The 15000-nt window shown below is 45.3% G+C and overlaps 1 protein-coding gene across 1 annotated transcript in view; it reads right to left on the bottom strand.

The window, feature by feature from the left end:
* The window catches only part of gfra4b (GDNF family receptor alpha 4b), a 105871-nt gene that overhangs the window by 20370 nt on the left and 70501 nt on the right, over positions 1–15000 (bottom strand). The window contains exons 2-4 of the mRNA XM_063189933.1: positions 12491–12766; positions 5608–5688; positions 878–1226 (exon numbers count right to left, since the gene is read on the bottom strand). Of these exons, the coding sequence (XP_063046003.1) occupies positions 878–1226; positions 5608–5688; positions 12491–12766 (706 nt within the window). The remainder of the gene's footprint in view (positions 1–877; positions 1227–5607; positions 5689–12490; positions 12767–15000) is intronic.

The following is a 15000-nucleotide window of genomic DNA, read 5'->3' as shown; positions in this document are numbered from 1 at the left end:
GGACGTTAGCAAACTCTTGGGGGGGAGGAGTATTGTGCGGCTAAGATGGTGGCACAAATGGGGGGGATGTGTTGGGGGGGATGGATTGGAAGGCCCATTCAAAGTGAATGGAAGCTCTCACATCATTCTAGAAAGGTATATACAGTAATAATCATACAGCATAATCAATAATTGCATACAGAAAGGTGTTATTATGAGACTGTGCTGTTTTCATAATCTTTAACATCATTCTGTTGGTTGTGGGCCATTGGCATGCTTATGATGACGTACAGGGAGAATTTCTTCTTCAAGGACAGACAAACGACCTGTCGAGTAACATATGCCTCTTTTCCACTGTCGGTTTTCTGGTAGGCCGCCATTTTTTGCTTTTCGAATGGGCACGACACAGCTCAATCATAACGTAAAAAGTGGTGGCCAAGTCGCGCTGTGTCGAGCTGTAGGCCTACCATAAAACCGGCAGTGGAAAAGAGGCATAAAGCTACATTCACACACGTCGCTGCTAGTTACTAGCTTCTCGCTCGCTCGCCTACTCGCCACTCTCTCATGGAACGTTCGCGAAACGTTCCCCTGGCTTTAACTGCTAATGCACAGGCAAGAAGCACCGAACTCTGCATTCCAGTTATTCGCTTACTCGCCTCACTCGAATTTAAAATATTTTCGACTCCGCATCCGCCCACATCCCATTGCTTGTACACTACTTACCTACTCGCCTCCTCGTCTCGCTGGGACACAGATATTCTATTGACTTAATTTGCTGAGCGAGTAACTAGCAGCGACGTGTGTGAACGAGGCTTAACAGTAACAGTCCATGTCTTAACTGGCTTAAATCACTTTCTTGGAATACGCTACAATCCTGTCTGTGTGTGAGCACACCAACCTGCAGACGTAGTCGTTGTTGCACGCCCTCATCTGCGCCAGGCAGCTGGGCTTGTCCCCGTTGGCCTCGTAGGAGCACATGGGCACGATGGTCTGGCGCCGGCGCTCGGAGCAGGCCGTGTCGCTGCAGGGGCAGAAGAGCAGGCGGTGCGTGTACTCGGCCGGCACGCGATCGAAGAAGCGCCGCAGAGCCTTGTGGCACTTGGCCTTGTTGCACGGGCCCGGGCGCGTCGAGGGCTTGATGCAGGCGGACACGTAGTCGGTACGCAGGCGCTGGCACACGTCGTCCACGTTGCAGGCCTTGGCGGCGTCCAGGCAACGGTTGACCGCCACGGGGCCGGCCTCAGACTCTGGTGGAGGCGATGGGAAATGAGGGAGGGAGGGAGGGAGAGAGAGAGGGAGGTAGAGAGAGAGCGGGAAGGAGGGAGAGAGAGAGAGAGAGAGATAGAGCGAGAGAGACAGAGAGGGAAATAATTACATTAACACATTAACACATAAAAAAACAGCATGAAACTCACACACACAGCAACAGTTGACCGCAACAGGCCTGCCCTCTGACTTTGTTACTGGTGAGGAAAGGAGCGAGGCAGGGAGAGAAGGGCGGGGGGATTGATTGTAATATGCTCTCTCTCAAGCACATTGAAACACATAGGTGACACACATACTATCAGAAAGACACAAGGCAACCACTGTCCACCGTGGGAACATCCTCAAATTCGGTTGCTAGTGGGGATACGAGAGAGAGAGAGAGAGAGAGAGAGAGAGAGAGAGAGAGAGAGAGAGAGAGAGAAATGATAATAACATGCCTTCTCAAACACAGCAAAACAATAGAGTGTGCATGAAACACAGACTATGATCATCATAAATAAATAATAATTAGGTCCTTTGTCTGTAGTTAGTCAAGTAACTCCACTGATCTCCCTCTCATTACGAGCAGTCAAGAAGGATTAAGATTGCATTACCATTAGAAGCTCAAGTAGGACTAAATTGATTCTTAATTGAAATTACAAATTAATGGGCTATCAGTGGAGACAGATGGGGTCTCGAACAAACATGCACAAATGGAATTAAATGCACTGTGTTAATGACAGGAGCAGGTAAGGGTAAATGTATTCCTTAAACCTCAGAAAGCCGCACTTAAAAGCCGATCCAAAAGATAAATAATATATTGAAACGTAACTACGGCTGGCTGAGTATGGCAAGATATAATGGTATGAGAGCACTATGGCAATATACTGTATCATGCTTGTTTTTATTAGAGATGCACCGGATCCTGATTTTTAGGATCCTGCTGGATACCTGATCCACTGCTTAAGATCCTGCTGGATCCGGAACCGAATACCGGATCCAACAAAAGGGTTGAAACATATAGTCTACTCGCACAGGTGGGACCTTTTTATTAAGTCGACTCAAACTATTTTTTAGACTCATTGGCTTATTGCCACACTGCCTGCAACGGCCGCTTACAAAGGGCTTTTACTCCATGCAGTGATTGGGGTAGTGAAAGAATGACTGAAAAGCCTAGGCTAGAGATGCACCAGACAGGTAACATGCCAGATACCGGATCCACTGCTTAAGATCCTGCCGGACCCGGATCCTGTGAAAAACCCTATTATCCTGCCGGATCCGGTGCATCTCTAGTTTTTATAGGCTTTTCGGGCCTTTGTTGCAGATAGAGACGGTGAAGAGAGACAGGATGTAAGTGGGAGAGAGTGCTGGGGTAGAGTTGGGAAATGACCCAGGCCAGACTCGAACCTGGGTCCTGTTGGGTTGATCACAGATGTTGTCTGCCATTGATTTACTAGTATGGAGTCCATCATATGGAACCATCATGCAGAATTTTGGCAAAATAAGACTGACACAGATCTGTTGACATCAGATGGATTCGTAGAAGATCAGGTTGCCCCATGGACAAGTTGCTTCAGGGGTGCATTTCTCAAAACCAAAGTTGCTTACTACATTAGCTACTTTGTTCTTTTCAATGTATTTTCCCATTGGCAACTACCGAAGTTGCTAACAGGCTAACAACTTCTCTTTTGAGAAAGTCATCCCTGGTTTGGAGAATTAGAGCCCTAGACCATGGAAACTACTTTTAAGCCTGGTGCGGTTTCCTGTCCCCACTCACAAGTTAAACTATTACAACTAATAAATATATTAAAATTTTGCGTTCGATTGTTTAATCTGTCTGTTGCCATGGAGGTGTGATGGGCGTTTTAAGCAATATCATATAAAAGTGCCCTAGGAAAACAAATCTCCAATTCTGCCTTTCAGCCTGGTGTTTGTTTACTGTCTCAGCCGCACTTAAAGTATTACAGTCAATAAATACACACAGGCCCTGCCAATGCCGATGCGGAAACCAGGCGGGCCGGCTGTCATTAACTTTTTATATTTGACCGTGATATGTTTTGCGCGTCAAAACTAAACGGGTAAATTGGAGGTAAACATCTCAAAATCACAATCCATTGATTAAGGCATTTATCAGACAACGCCAGCCAAAGCCGGGGTGGAAATGAATACAAACATCTCCACTCCTCTCCTCTCCTCTCCTCTCCTCTCCTCTCGTCCTCTCCTCTCCTCTCCTCTCCTCTCCTCTCCTCTCCTCTCGTCCTCTCCTCTCCTCTCCTCCTCTCCTCTCCTCTCCTCTCCTCTCCTCTCCTCTCCAGACCTATTTCCAAAAGAGGGTCATACTGGATATTCATTTATTTTGGTGTGCCTCTCAGGCTGTACACATTAGATGGGAAAAAAACCCCACAACAACACAATGACGCTGGTAAACACAATCGGAGAACAATTTCGTCCATCAACAATATGTGCAGGAAATTGCAAAGGCAAACTAATAAAACAGATCAGGCTCCTGGACCATCCAAATCAGATAGCCAGATAGAAAGAGAGAGAGAGAGAGAGAGAGAGAGAGAGAGAGAGAGAGAGAGAGAGAGAGAGAGAGAGAGAGAGAGAGAGAGAGAGAGAGAGAGAGAGAGAGAGAGAGATGGCTGTGTTAAATTCAGCCACCGCCTCTTGTCTCGCATTAATGCAGCATCCATTCCATGGCCCGAAAACATACACTTCCTGTTAAATGAGTGGAAGTATGTTGAGAGATGTGTTTGAGTTTGTTGAAAGAGCCTGCGGGATAAATAGCGAAATCCTTCCATCGCCTTCGGGCTGTTCCCTAGTCAGCATGCAAATTAAAAGTTGACCAATTTTTTTTACATGTACGTAAATCTGTCCTTTTTGTACATTTACCTTTTGTGCCTTTTTTGTGCCTTTTTTGGGGCAGTCGTGGGTCAGTGGTTAGGGCGTCAAAGATTGGCAGTTCGACTCCCGAACTGCCAGGTTGGTGGGGGGAGTGATTGACCAATGCTCTCCCTCATCCTCCTCCATGACCGAGGTACCCTGAGCATGGTACCGTCTCGCTGCACTGCTCCCTTGGGGCGCCATTGAGGGCTGTCCCCTTGCACGGGTGAGGCATAAATTCAATTTCGTTGTGTGCAGTGTTCACTTGTGTGCTGTGGAGTGCTGTGTCACAATGACAATGGGAGTTGTAGTTTCCCACTTTCACTACACTTCACTTTTTTCTTAATGCAGCGCCCCCTAGCGTCGCCAAGTAAATAGATACGTTACAATGTTGTTACAATGGACTGTTTTTTCCCCCTCTGCCCACCCTGTCTTTGACTCAGTGGATCAGTGTAACCATGTCATGTCCACGGAGAGAAGTTAAGTCCGAACTTTATTTGGTCCTGTTTCTCATAAGAACTTCCCGAGGCTGAGGGTGAAGGGATAGGCACCCAGGCAGTACAAGCATAGTGCACCAGTTACACTGAGAACAACAGTGCTTACAGTGTTTTCACACCTGGTCGCTTTCAGCCACCTAAGCGAACTCAGAGTAGTGACTCAGCATTTTTGCCGCATATATGAACACTCCAAAGCGTACCAAGACCCCTCGGAAAAGAACCGCACTGAGACCTTGGTTGAAGTGGTCTCAGTTCGGTTCACTTATGAGTTAGTTCTGACAAGTTACACTTGTGACTACGTGTAATCACTCAAGGGGGGCTCTAGAGGACCGATTGTGATAAAAAGAAGAGTTACACACCTTAAAAGCCTACCAGAACCAGAAAGATCAGCCAGCTCTTTGTTTAATACACTCACAATATGAACAAAAATAGAACTGAGTCCTTTTGCTGTCAGTTCGCTTTTTGGTCCACTTAAAGAGGACTGAGTTTGGTTCACTTAAAGGGAACCAGGTGTGAAAACCCTATTAGTGCCAGAGACCAACCCTTGCTGATTCTGCGTGGTTCATTTTACTGTGTGTGTGACCTACTAGGTGCAGGAACCTCTGGCAGCCTGAACAGTCCCCCAGCCCAACGGCATCGACACTGTATGAGGCTTTCGGGAGGGAGGTTTACCAACGCTCCACGCCAACTCTGCTAGTTAGCCTCTGTTACACTCTCCCCCTTAAACCTCATACCCAACCCGGGTCAATCGGCACCACTGTGACGGAGGTCTTCTTGCACCTGTTCGTCCCCCTCGGGGCGCGAACCTGCGACCTCGTCAACTACATCGGTTCGGAAATGGGAGGCACAGTACGATACCGTTGGACTAAAGGACCAGTCCACCAGCCCAACGGCATCGACACTGCATGAGGCTTTCGGGAGGGAGGTTTACTAATTTTCCACACCAACTCTGCTATAGTTAGCCTCCGTTACACTAGCCTATTGTGTGGTGATGATGACTTACCTGCAGTGATGGACGCCAGCCGCACGTAGTCGTAACCCTTCTGCACCGCCTCATAGGGGTAACTCTCCACCAGGTTAAGACCTGACAAGAGGCGAGAGAGAGAGAGAGAGAGAGAGAGAGAGAGAGAGAGAGAGAGAGAGAGTTACGGTCAAGGTGTTGACGCTGAATGCTATTCCAACCAGCTGTCATTAAAAGATAAACCAGCTAAAGCCCCTTTTGGCTGTTGCTCTGGCTGTGGCTGTGGCTGTGGCTGTTGCTGTTGCGAGGCTCTTTAATTTATTATGGCTGAACAAATCCAAGAGAGACAACCTCGTCCTGGCCTGGATATTAAATTCTTCCCTTTCCTTGGCCTGTGGAGGCACACGACAGACTACATCAGCTCACTCTGAGATTGCATGTATTGTGGTATACAGCAGTGTTTCCCAACCAGGGGTACGTGTACCACTAGGGGTACGCGAACACACAGCAGGGGGTACTTGGAAAAAAATAATTTTAACAAATACATGGAGCATACTCACACTGCAATAGAAAAAGTTATGTAAAGGGGGTACTCATGGCACAACGAAAAGGCTTAGGGGGTACATGAGACAAAAAATGTTGGGAAACACTGGTAAACAGGATGCCCTATCCAGAGGGCCGAAATGGTTGAATGTAAGAGGCTCACTGACTTGTGCACTCGGAGATGCACGTAGTATACAGGATACCCTACCTTGAGGGCCTACACTTACAGCATATGTTTTTAAAGATATTTTCTTGGGCTTTTAAGCCCTTATTTACACAGGACAGCCTGAGAGCGTGACAGTAAGTGAGTGGGAAAGAGAGACGGGGTAGGATCGGGAAAGGACCTTGGGCCGGAATCGAAACCTGGTGTCCTGCATAACAGTACAGTGCCTTAGTCGTTTGGGCCACAGCCGAGGCCTAAAGTACTGTATATGGTTGTGGCTGAGAGGCTAACCGACTACATCAGCACTCTCTGAGATGCGTGCATTGTAGTACACAGCAGTGGTGTAGTCTACGTAGAACACTTCAGAATTTCAGGGATTTTAGTATACCCACTTAAAATTGATTGATCCATTATTTACAATAGCACAAGTATTTACAGTATACCCACTTCAAAAAAAAATCTAATGTACAGTATACCCACTTAAAAAAAGTAGACTACACCACTGATACACAGGATGTAAACCTAATATGCTGAAGGGCCAAAATAGTATGGGCCTCATTTATAACGGGTGCGTACGCACAAAAGACTGCGCACGCCAAGTTCACCGCAAGGTTTGGTATTTATAGAAAAAGAACTTGGCGGTAAACATGCGCAGCTCCACGCAAAGTTTGACCCATGCGTAGGCACTAAACAAAAGACCAAACGCGGAAAGCGCGACCTCGGGAGGTAGCTGGAAGAACGACCCGAAATTGGTTGAAGAAAAAAATCAAAGGTCACGTGTCACGATAGCCACTTTAACATTAGTTAATCCAGTTCACAACGAAAACGCGGTTGTTTGTTGTTTGGTAATGGTGGAAAATAATAAGTAGGCCTACCTGGCCTATCCATAGCCACATGCATGTAATAGACGCTTGAAATTGTACGTATAGGCCTACGTTACATTTGGAAATAAATACCCTACATTTTATTAACAATAACCACGGACCTTTCTCGGGCTATAATCGTATCGGTAGGCTATAAAGTGTTCCGAGTCTGCAAGGAATTACGTCAACATTTAAGCCAGTTGCAGAATCCTCTGCTCGAGTCCCAAGTGCATCTGTAATGGTTGATTTTCTCAGCCATACAGGCAGGGGCGGTTCTACCATTGGGCAAGGTCGGGCAATTGCCCGGGGCCCCGGACTTTCAGGGGCCCCGTCGTCCCCCACATCAATTCCACCTGGAATGAGCATTCGGGCTCTCGGGGCCTTACATTTCAGCACGGGGCCCCTCAAATCAATGTAACGGTTCCTGCGCGAATTTGAGTACAAGTCTCTGTCCAAAGTGAAGACTATCGCGCCGTCACTACATTATGCTAAAATTTTATATTGGCATGTTGTCTATGTATAGCCAGTGCCACACTTCAGCACGACGGTGGGACTCAAATTTGAACTCAACATTATGACACAAGAAAATGAATAGTAGGCTAGACCTACTTTTAGCAACTGTGGGTCACATGGGTGGTGGAATTATACAAATAAATGTTTCAAATATAAATGAAGACCATAAAAGAACGATATTTATGTGAATTTTCTTTGATTTATTTTTGTACATTGCGGCCTTGCATTGTGGGATACATTATAGCCTACCGGTAGTAGCCTGTCTGGCTGTTTGGAGAGAGCGCCAGTTGCATCGGCAATGTTCTACCGTTATTTCTAATGTCAGCCTGCCCTAGAGAGCTGATTCGGGGAGCTTGTCCTTTCATGATAATAAGCCACATTAAGTCATGGTTGTCAGTGAAAACTCAGTCGTTTGCCTATGTTGTAGCATGCCTTCTTGACCTTGTTTATGGATGTAGGCAGAACATGATTTGTGCATCTTGATAAAAAGTCCGTGTTACAAATTGCCCTGCGTTACTTTGTGCTCCGCGCTCCTTTACTTCAGAGACAGAATTGTAAAATGACCAAGTCCCTTCAATCGCCAGTGCTAGCATGAACATAATGGATATTCAGAAGATATGTTGTACAGAAGCTACAAAGAAGGCACGGTAGGGGTTTATTCCTTTCAATCATGATGTCCGCCGCAGCACAATTTTGATACCGTATCATGACGTCACGCATTGTTGTCATTCGGTGTAACTATAGTCAAAAGTTGATAGCTCTAATGTCGGTTCGCTGCATTTATTTCTGGTTAGCATGACGGAAGTTTTGCTATTGTAGTCTAGCTGTTATATCACGTCACGAAGCTGGGTCACTTCAGAGTTGTGAGCGATATAGTTATTAGTTAGAACTAGAGAGGGGACTTGTTAACTATTCAACAGATGTGTGCACGCGCAGTTGGCGCAAGGTGCCTGTTGTTTCTCGTTTGTTGCCTAATTTCGGTTTCTGAAACACAATAGTGTCTACTTCAGTCACCGTTTCCTCTGTATTGGGTGTTCACTGGCTCAAGAGTGCAGTGTGCGTTATGGTGCACCGTGGTGTGTCGACTCGTGACTGTGTTTTCATCGGTGTGTTGTGCTATGGGCTATGTTTTAGTTGAAGGGGCGTATCACCATTTTTTTAAAAGTTTTCTTTTGTAATCAACCCTCTACCGCGAATTGTCTCATTCTATCTTCTTTTCCCATTTATGGAACGAGTGTGGGTCTATCCTGGCTATTTCTCACGTGTTGCAGGCTGAATGCTCACATCAACAGCATAACTAAATCATTTGTCACCTTAAGGAGAAATTAATCTCTGCTTTTATTACATGCAGAGTTGGCTATTGTAAAAGTCACTCTGGCAGGTACAACTTATCCACATGTTGCTGCTAGAATTCTAAATAGCAAAAGAGATCACAACACTCCAGTATTTGGTCATTTCACTGGCTACCAGTGAGGGTTTTTTGTTTTGTTTTGAGAATTTAGTTTAAAGTAGTCCTGATAGTCTGAAAGTCACTAAATGCCTTGGACCCTAAATATAGGCTATTGTGGATGTGCTTGAGCAATATCATCCTTAGATGCCTTAGGTCTTCTCTGGTAGTGTCTAGGGTCAAATCAAGTGAAATGGCATAGTCATATGCTGCCTGCTGGGGCCAGCTAGATGTCCAAATAAGACCTGCCCCAACAGTATGATTTCAAAAGAAATCAAAAACAGCTTTGTTTTCATCTGCCTTTGGTGATAGTTATCTACTATCTATAGCAATATATTTTTCTCTTTTCTCTTTCTCACACTGAATGACAGCTGTGTATGATAATGTGCTATATAAATATTGATTGAATGTGGGGCCCACCTAGATAATCTTGCTTATGGGTTCCGTTGTTACGCCACTGCCTGCATACATCATCGATTATTAATTAATCATTTAAAGGGGGCCTCAAAATTGTTTCTTGCCCAGGGCCTCAGATTTCCTAAAACCGCCCCTGCATACAGGCAAGCGCAAGTGCCATACTAATGGACAGCTTCGTTTCTCTTGTTGCATGTCATTTCTTTTCCATGCGGTTATTCGTCATCAAAGCAGAGGTGTGCATTTGACAGCTGGCCTTATACACTGACAATGTACGTTTATAATACACACATTTAATAAATACAGACTAGAAAATGCCCATATGTCATGCTGTCTGTGGATATGTCGATCGACAGTTGGGGCGTCGCTTTGAACTGAAAGCAGACAGCTGCGCGCAGTGACCAACGGCAATTGTTGAAAAAAGTTTAAACCCGGTGCATATGGGGTGCGATGAGACAGCAAATAGATTTTCTACCGGTGAATTTCACATGGGGACATGCCATGTGAGATGTTTCCTTGACGCAGCTATTTTTCCCTTTGTTCACAACTCAATTAATACTAACCTACATGTCCATGACTTGGCAGGTTCATGTCCATGCCATCCTTATTTTATTTATTTTTTTACTTCTGGTATAGCGTGATTTTTGTCAACATAACCATCCACATGCTGCAGTTCAATGTTTTATTTTTGTAGCCTACGACTTCCCAAACTTAACCGCTCCACTTTGCCCAACGTTCTCTAGGCCTATCTAATAAAACTGTTTGCTCCACATGTGGTAAATAGGCTATCTCGTCTACTTTCCGCACGCCGTCCACAGATATAAATATTCATTTTGGGCGTTTCACTGAATATTCATAGATAATTATGGGTGTGTCCACAGGTGCGCACATTTGCCGCAACTTCAGAGTCAGTTGGGATTTATAAAGGGAAATCGACGTGGAATGTGCGTGCGCCATGCTTTATAAATCTGAATATTTTCTTGCGCACGCACATCCTGAGTTTCGTGCGTGCGCCATCTTTTGGCGCATTTCTTCCGCAAAGTTTTATAAATGAGGCCCTATGAGTTTACCACAGACTACTAACAGTGGTCTCTCCAACCCTGCTTCATGACGCTGATGATGGTACCATCCCGCTGCACTTCTCCCTTGGAGCACCATTTTGGGCTGCCCTCTTGCACAAATGAGGCATAAATGCAATTTTATTGTATGCAGTGAGCACTGTGTGCTGTGGAGTGCTGTGTCACAATGACAATGGGAGTTTCGCACGTGGGCTTTCATAGGCTTCAATAAGTCCTGGGCCACACTTGGTTCATAGTGGTATACTACACAAATGGCATGACAAAAGTGGATGTTAAAACCGGGGGGCAACCGCCATTCCGACATACCGCCATTCCGACAGTATTTGATTGTCATTCCGAGCCATTCCGAGTCATTTGAACATTGTTGCAAGTACTTAAAGGTGCGTGGACAACGTTCTAACTCAATTGACATTTGCAACAATGTTGCTACATGAGCGGAAGTGGAGAGAGTGACAGCGCAATGACAGGATTAGTGTATAATTTAGTGTCTAATTTTGTCAAGGTCTAAATGCCATTAGAGGTAGGGTCTGAAAACAGTTCCTGCAAGCTGGAAAAATGGTTCCTGCAATAAAAAGTCAATGTCGGAATGGCGGTATGTCGGAATGGCGGTATGTCGGAATGGCGGTATGTCTGAATGGCGGTATGTAACCGTTAAAACCTTGGAATGTTGACTCACTTTCAGCCAACAGAAATCTACTTCTTCATATGCAGTTTAAGAAAACACTGACATAAAACCCATCCAATGAAGTCATTCATGTAAGAAAAACCTGGCAGGATTTCTGACTTTCTGAACACAGAATTGGCAGCTCTGACCAAGAAGGACATCACTGCACAGAAATCCGATTAAAAGACATTATTTGCCCTGTTCATATTAGTCGGCAGTGCCTTTCGAACTAATCAAAAACAAAAAGCAAGCACCGATTTTTCATTGTGACTGCTACACAGAGTACACACACAAGAGAATGTAATCCATCACACACATGAGCAGGGGTGCAGTCATCTCTCTTTGAATGCAGAAGTGATTGAGGTGGGGGGGAAACGGCATAGTTGTCCCAGGCCCAGGCCCAGGGAAATGGGAAACAGTACTACAGTCTGCATGGGGAGGCTTAGGTCCCGTCACTGGTTAGGGTTTGGTTTGAAGTACACGGGTACTACATTTTACAAGTTTTACAAGTACCTTTGCAGCATAGTGAGACTATAAAATCAACACATCTGTGAAATCAACGGTTGGTATTTACGTAACAGACCCGGACGTTTTAAATAACATTTGTTAATGCATGGTGCAACTCCTCCTGTTTTCATCAGGATAATCTTTGTGCTCACCGTGGATGCCGGACTGGTGGAGGCTATTCAATTATTATAAAATATTTTTTAATTTTATTTTAAGAAAATTCTATTTTTAACTAAAAAATGTTTTCATTTTTTTTCATTTATCCTTTATTTAGCCAGGATTGTCCCATTGAGACTAGAGTCTCTTCTGCCAGGGAGTCCTGGTCAAAATGGCAGCATACATATAGTGACAGACACAACGCAGTCTCACCCCAAGTAGTCAATTTCTGACTACCTTGGACCAGACTGCAATTTTTGACGTCTTGGGTATTCCTTCCACGTCACATTTTGACTATGTGGCCTAACCCTGAACCTATTCCTAAACCTAACCTCAATGACGTTATGCTGCCACAAGGGGGCGCCTTTGAGGACATAGTCAAAATGTGACGTGGAAGGAATACCCAAGACGTCAAAAATTGCAGTCTGGTCAAAGGTACTCAGATATTGACTACTTGGGGTGAGACTGTGTAGACAGACACAGACAAACACATAGACAAAAAGGAAAATAAATGTACAAAAAATTGTTCATGCATAGTGCTCCTACTATTTTCATCAGGATAATCTTTGTGCTCACCGTGGATGCCGGACTGGTGCAGGCTCCAGTAGATACTGAGGCAGTTCTTCTCCTTCTTCATGCCTCGGCGGCACTGGCAGCCGTGCAGCGGGCTGGAGAGCAGCGCAGACACCGCGTTAGCACACTGGCTGCGGGCGCCCGGGCCCAGCTTCATGCTGCCGTTGCCCGCCACGCACTGCCGCAGGGTCCGCAGGCGCGGACTGCAGCTCTCGTCGCTGGAGCACGAGTCGCCGGCCAGCAGGCAGTCACTGCCCGCAGACAGCGCCCTCTGGAGGCCTGGTGGAGAAACACACGAAGATGGAAACGTTACACACGAGCAGTAGCCTCTTACTGCAGATGGGGTTGTCGGTGGGCCTATAATCTATTTGCCGAAAATATCATAACAACATTGCTTTGGCATTACAGAGAGCCTAGTTCTCACCGATGGTGCGTGTGTCTAGCTCCAGAGCCCCCTGGTGGAGCGGAGCTACACGCACTACCGTATAGTAGCGCTGACATTAACATGCTCTTCTCGAGTAGAAAATAAACTGAGCATTTATTGCTCAAATATCAACGGCAGCTCGCATTGATGAGTCACAGGACAGATTATAGACTATATTGACTCTTTAGAGATTAACAGAAAATGTTATTGGAGGATTTTGTAGGTGGTGAGTTGCAATAAATGCACCATTTATTTTCTGACTGGAGAAGAGCATGTTAATGGCAGCGCTACCAGACGCTAGTTTATGTACACACACGCACCGTCGGTGAGAACCAGGCTATGACAAACGCACCAGAAGAGACAAAAGATACAAAGAGTTGCTGAGCTGTCTTCATAACAAGAGTGACACGAGTGATAAAAGCGACAGAGTATGACTGTTACAATCAGAATGCAAGCCTACCGAGTTCCGACATTGTAATTGGCCGCGGCAGCTGTCGCCGAATTGCATCATAGTTCATTGGCTTAAAAATGTATTGAACCTCAAGTTCAACTACTCAACAACTCTTCTGTCGCTAGCTCCTCCATACAAAGTCGCCGTTGTTGCTGTAGTCACTGTTGATGTGTTTGTGCCTTGACGCTTCGGGATTCAGAAGGAAAATTTGCTAACCAAGCTCTGCTAAATGGCATCTGCTCGACACACACACACACACGCACACACACACACACACATGCACACACACACACACATAGGAGTGGGTATTAACAAAACAGGAAAAAGAGGAAAAGAGGGACAGCACAGTGCATGGGGCGCATGAAACTTACTTTAATACATATAGGACTAACTAACTTGAATTAGCTATAGCGACAGCGATACAAAGCTCTTCTATTCACCTCATTAAGCTCCACCTGTTTCAACTTTGTTTTGCAGTGTACTACTCTCATGTACCCTCACAGAATTTCCGGTCTGCTCGTTCCAGTTAGGCATGCCCACAGACCTGTATTAACCTAGACTGGCAATGGGCGGTTCTAGCCAGTGGCAGCTTTTCGGATTGACTGGGCGCAGCCATCTTTGCCTTTTTCGCGCCCTGTGGGCTCCTCCCACAGACGTAGCTCCGCCTAATGGAGACTATCGCAGCTGTGAGCCATAGGAATGCATACGATTTCAAACGGTGATTACAACGTTATCAAAGTGGGTTTCAATCATTTTTTGTAAGATTTTGACAAGTCGTAACGTCTAAATTCTCACTCCACTAATGAAATTACCCTCACTACCACCAAACGTTTTATTAGAGAGCCAGAAGCTGAGCGGTCAATCGGGCCGTTGAGGAAGGCGGTCTGTGGGTAGAAATGGGCAAAAATAATCAGTATCATCTGGCAATCCTGAAGCCGACTGTTTTCGTGGCCGCTTATGCAGGTTTGTGGATATTTGTGACACTGAATCGGCCATGCTTACGTGTATAAAGCTTATTTTATGTACTTTACTCAGATGTAATGACAACTATGTATATAGGTATGTATATTTCTTAAATAAGCTGTACGTTTTCAGTACTGTGCTATTATTAATAGCCCCCCCAAAAGGACGCTGAAGGTAACCTAGCAACAACACGGCACAGCTGTTCATTACCAAACACATTGCAGCTGTGAAAATAATGAGCCACTTGAGAGCGAGACTTTTCTAGAACATTAATTTATAGAGCTATTGTTCTAAAGACGTTACACATGGCCTGGTCCAACTTTAACCTAGGGCAGAGTGGTCTTTTTGTATTACATGACACCAACATAACGCTGTGTACCTTGCACGCAACACATGAAGCACAGAACTACAACATTGTATATATGGGAAGGTGAAGATATGTGAAATTTAACCGACCATGGGACACGACATGTTAATTACCAAACACATCGCAGCTGTGAAAATAACGCACGAGCCCCTTGAGAGCGATACTTTTATGGAACTTTAATTTGGACTTCCTCTAAAGACGTTAAGGTCTAGTTCAAGAAAGTGCCAGACCAGACGAAAGCCACAACTTGAAAGATCCGGGCTTCAGTAAAACAAAGAAACGACACTCTCCGAGTGAGTATCTCTTTT

Source organism: Engraulis encrasicolus, chromosome 23, assembly GCF_034702125.1.
Source record: "Engraulis encrasicolus isolate BLACKSEA-1 chromosome 23, IST_EnEncr_1.0, whole genome shotgun sequence".
NCBI classification, from domain to species: domain Eukaryota; kingdom Metazoa; phylum Chordata; class Actinopteri; order Clupeiformes; family Engraulidae; genus Engraulis; species Engraulis encrasicolus.
Note: the sequence above shows the minus strand (reverse complement) of the source record. Positions and strands in the feature narration are given on the sequence as shown.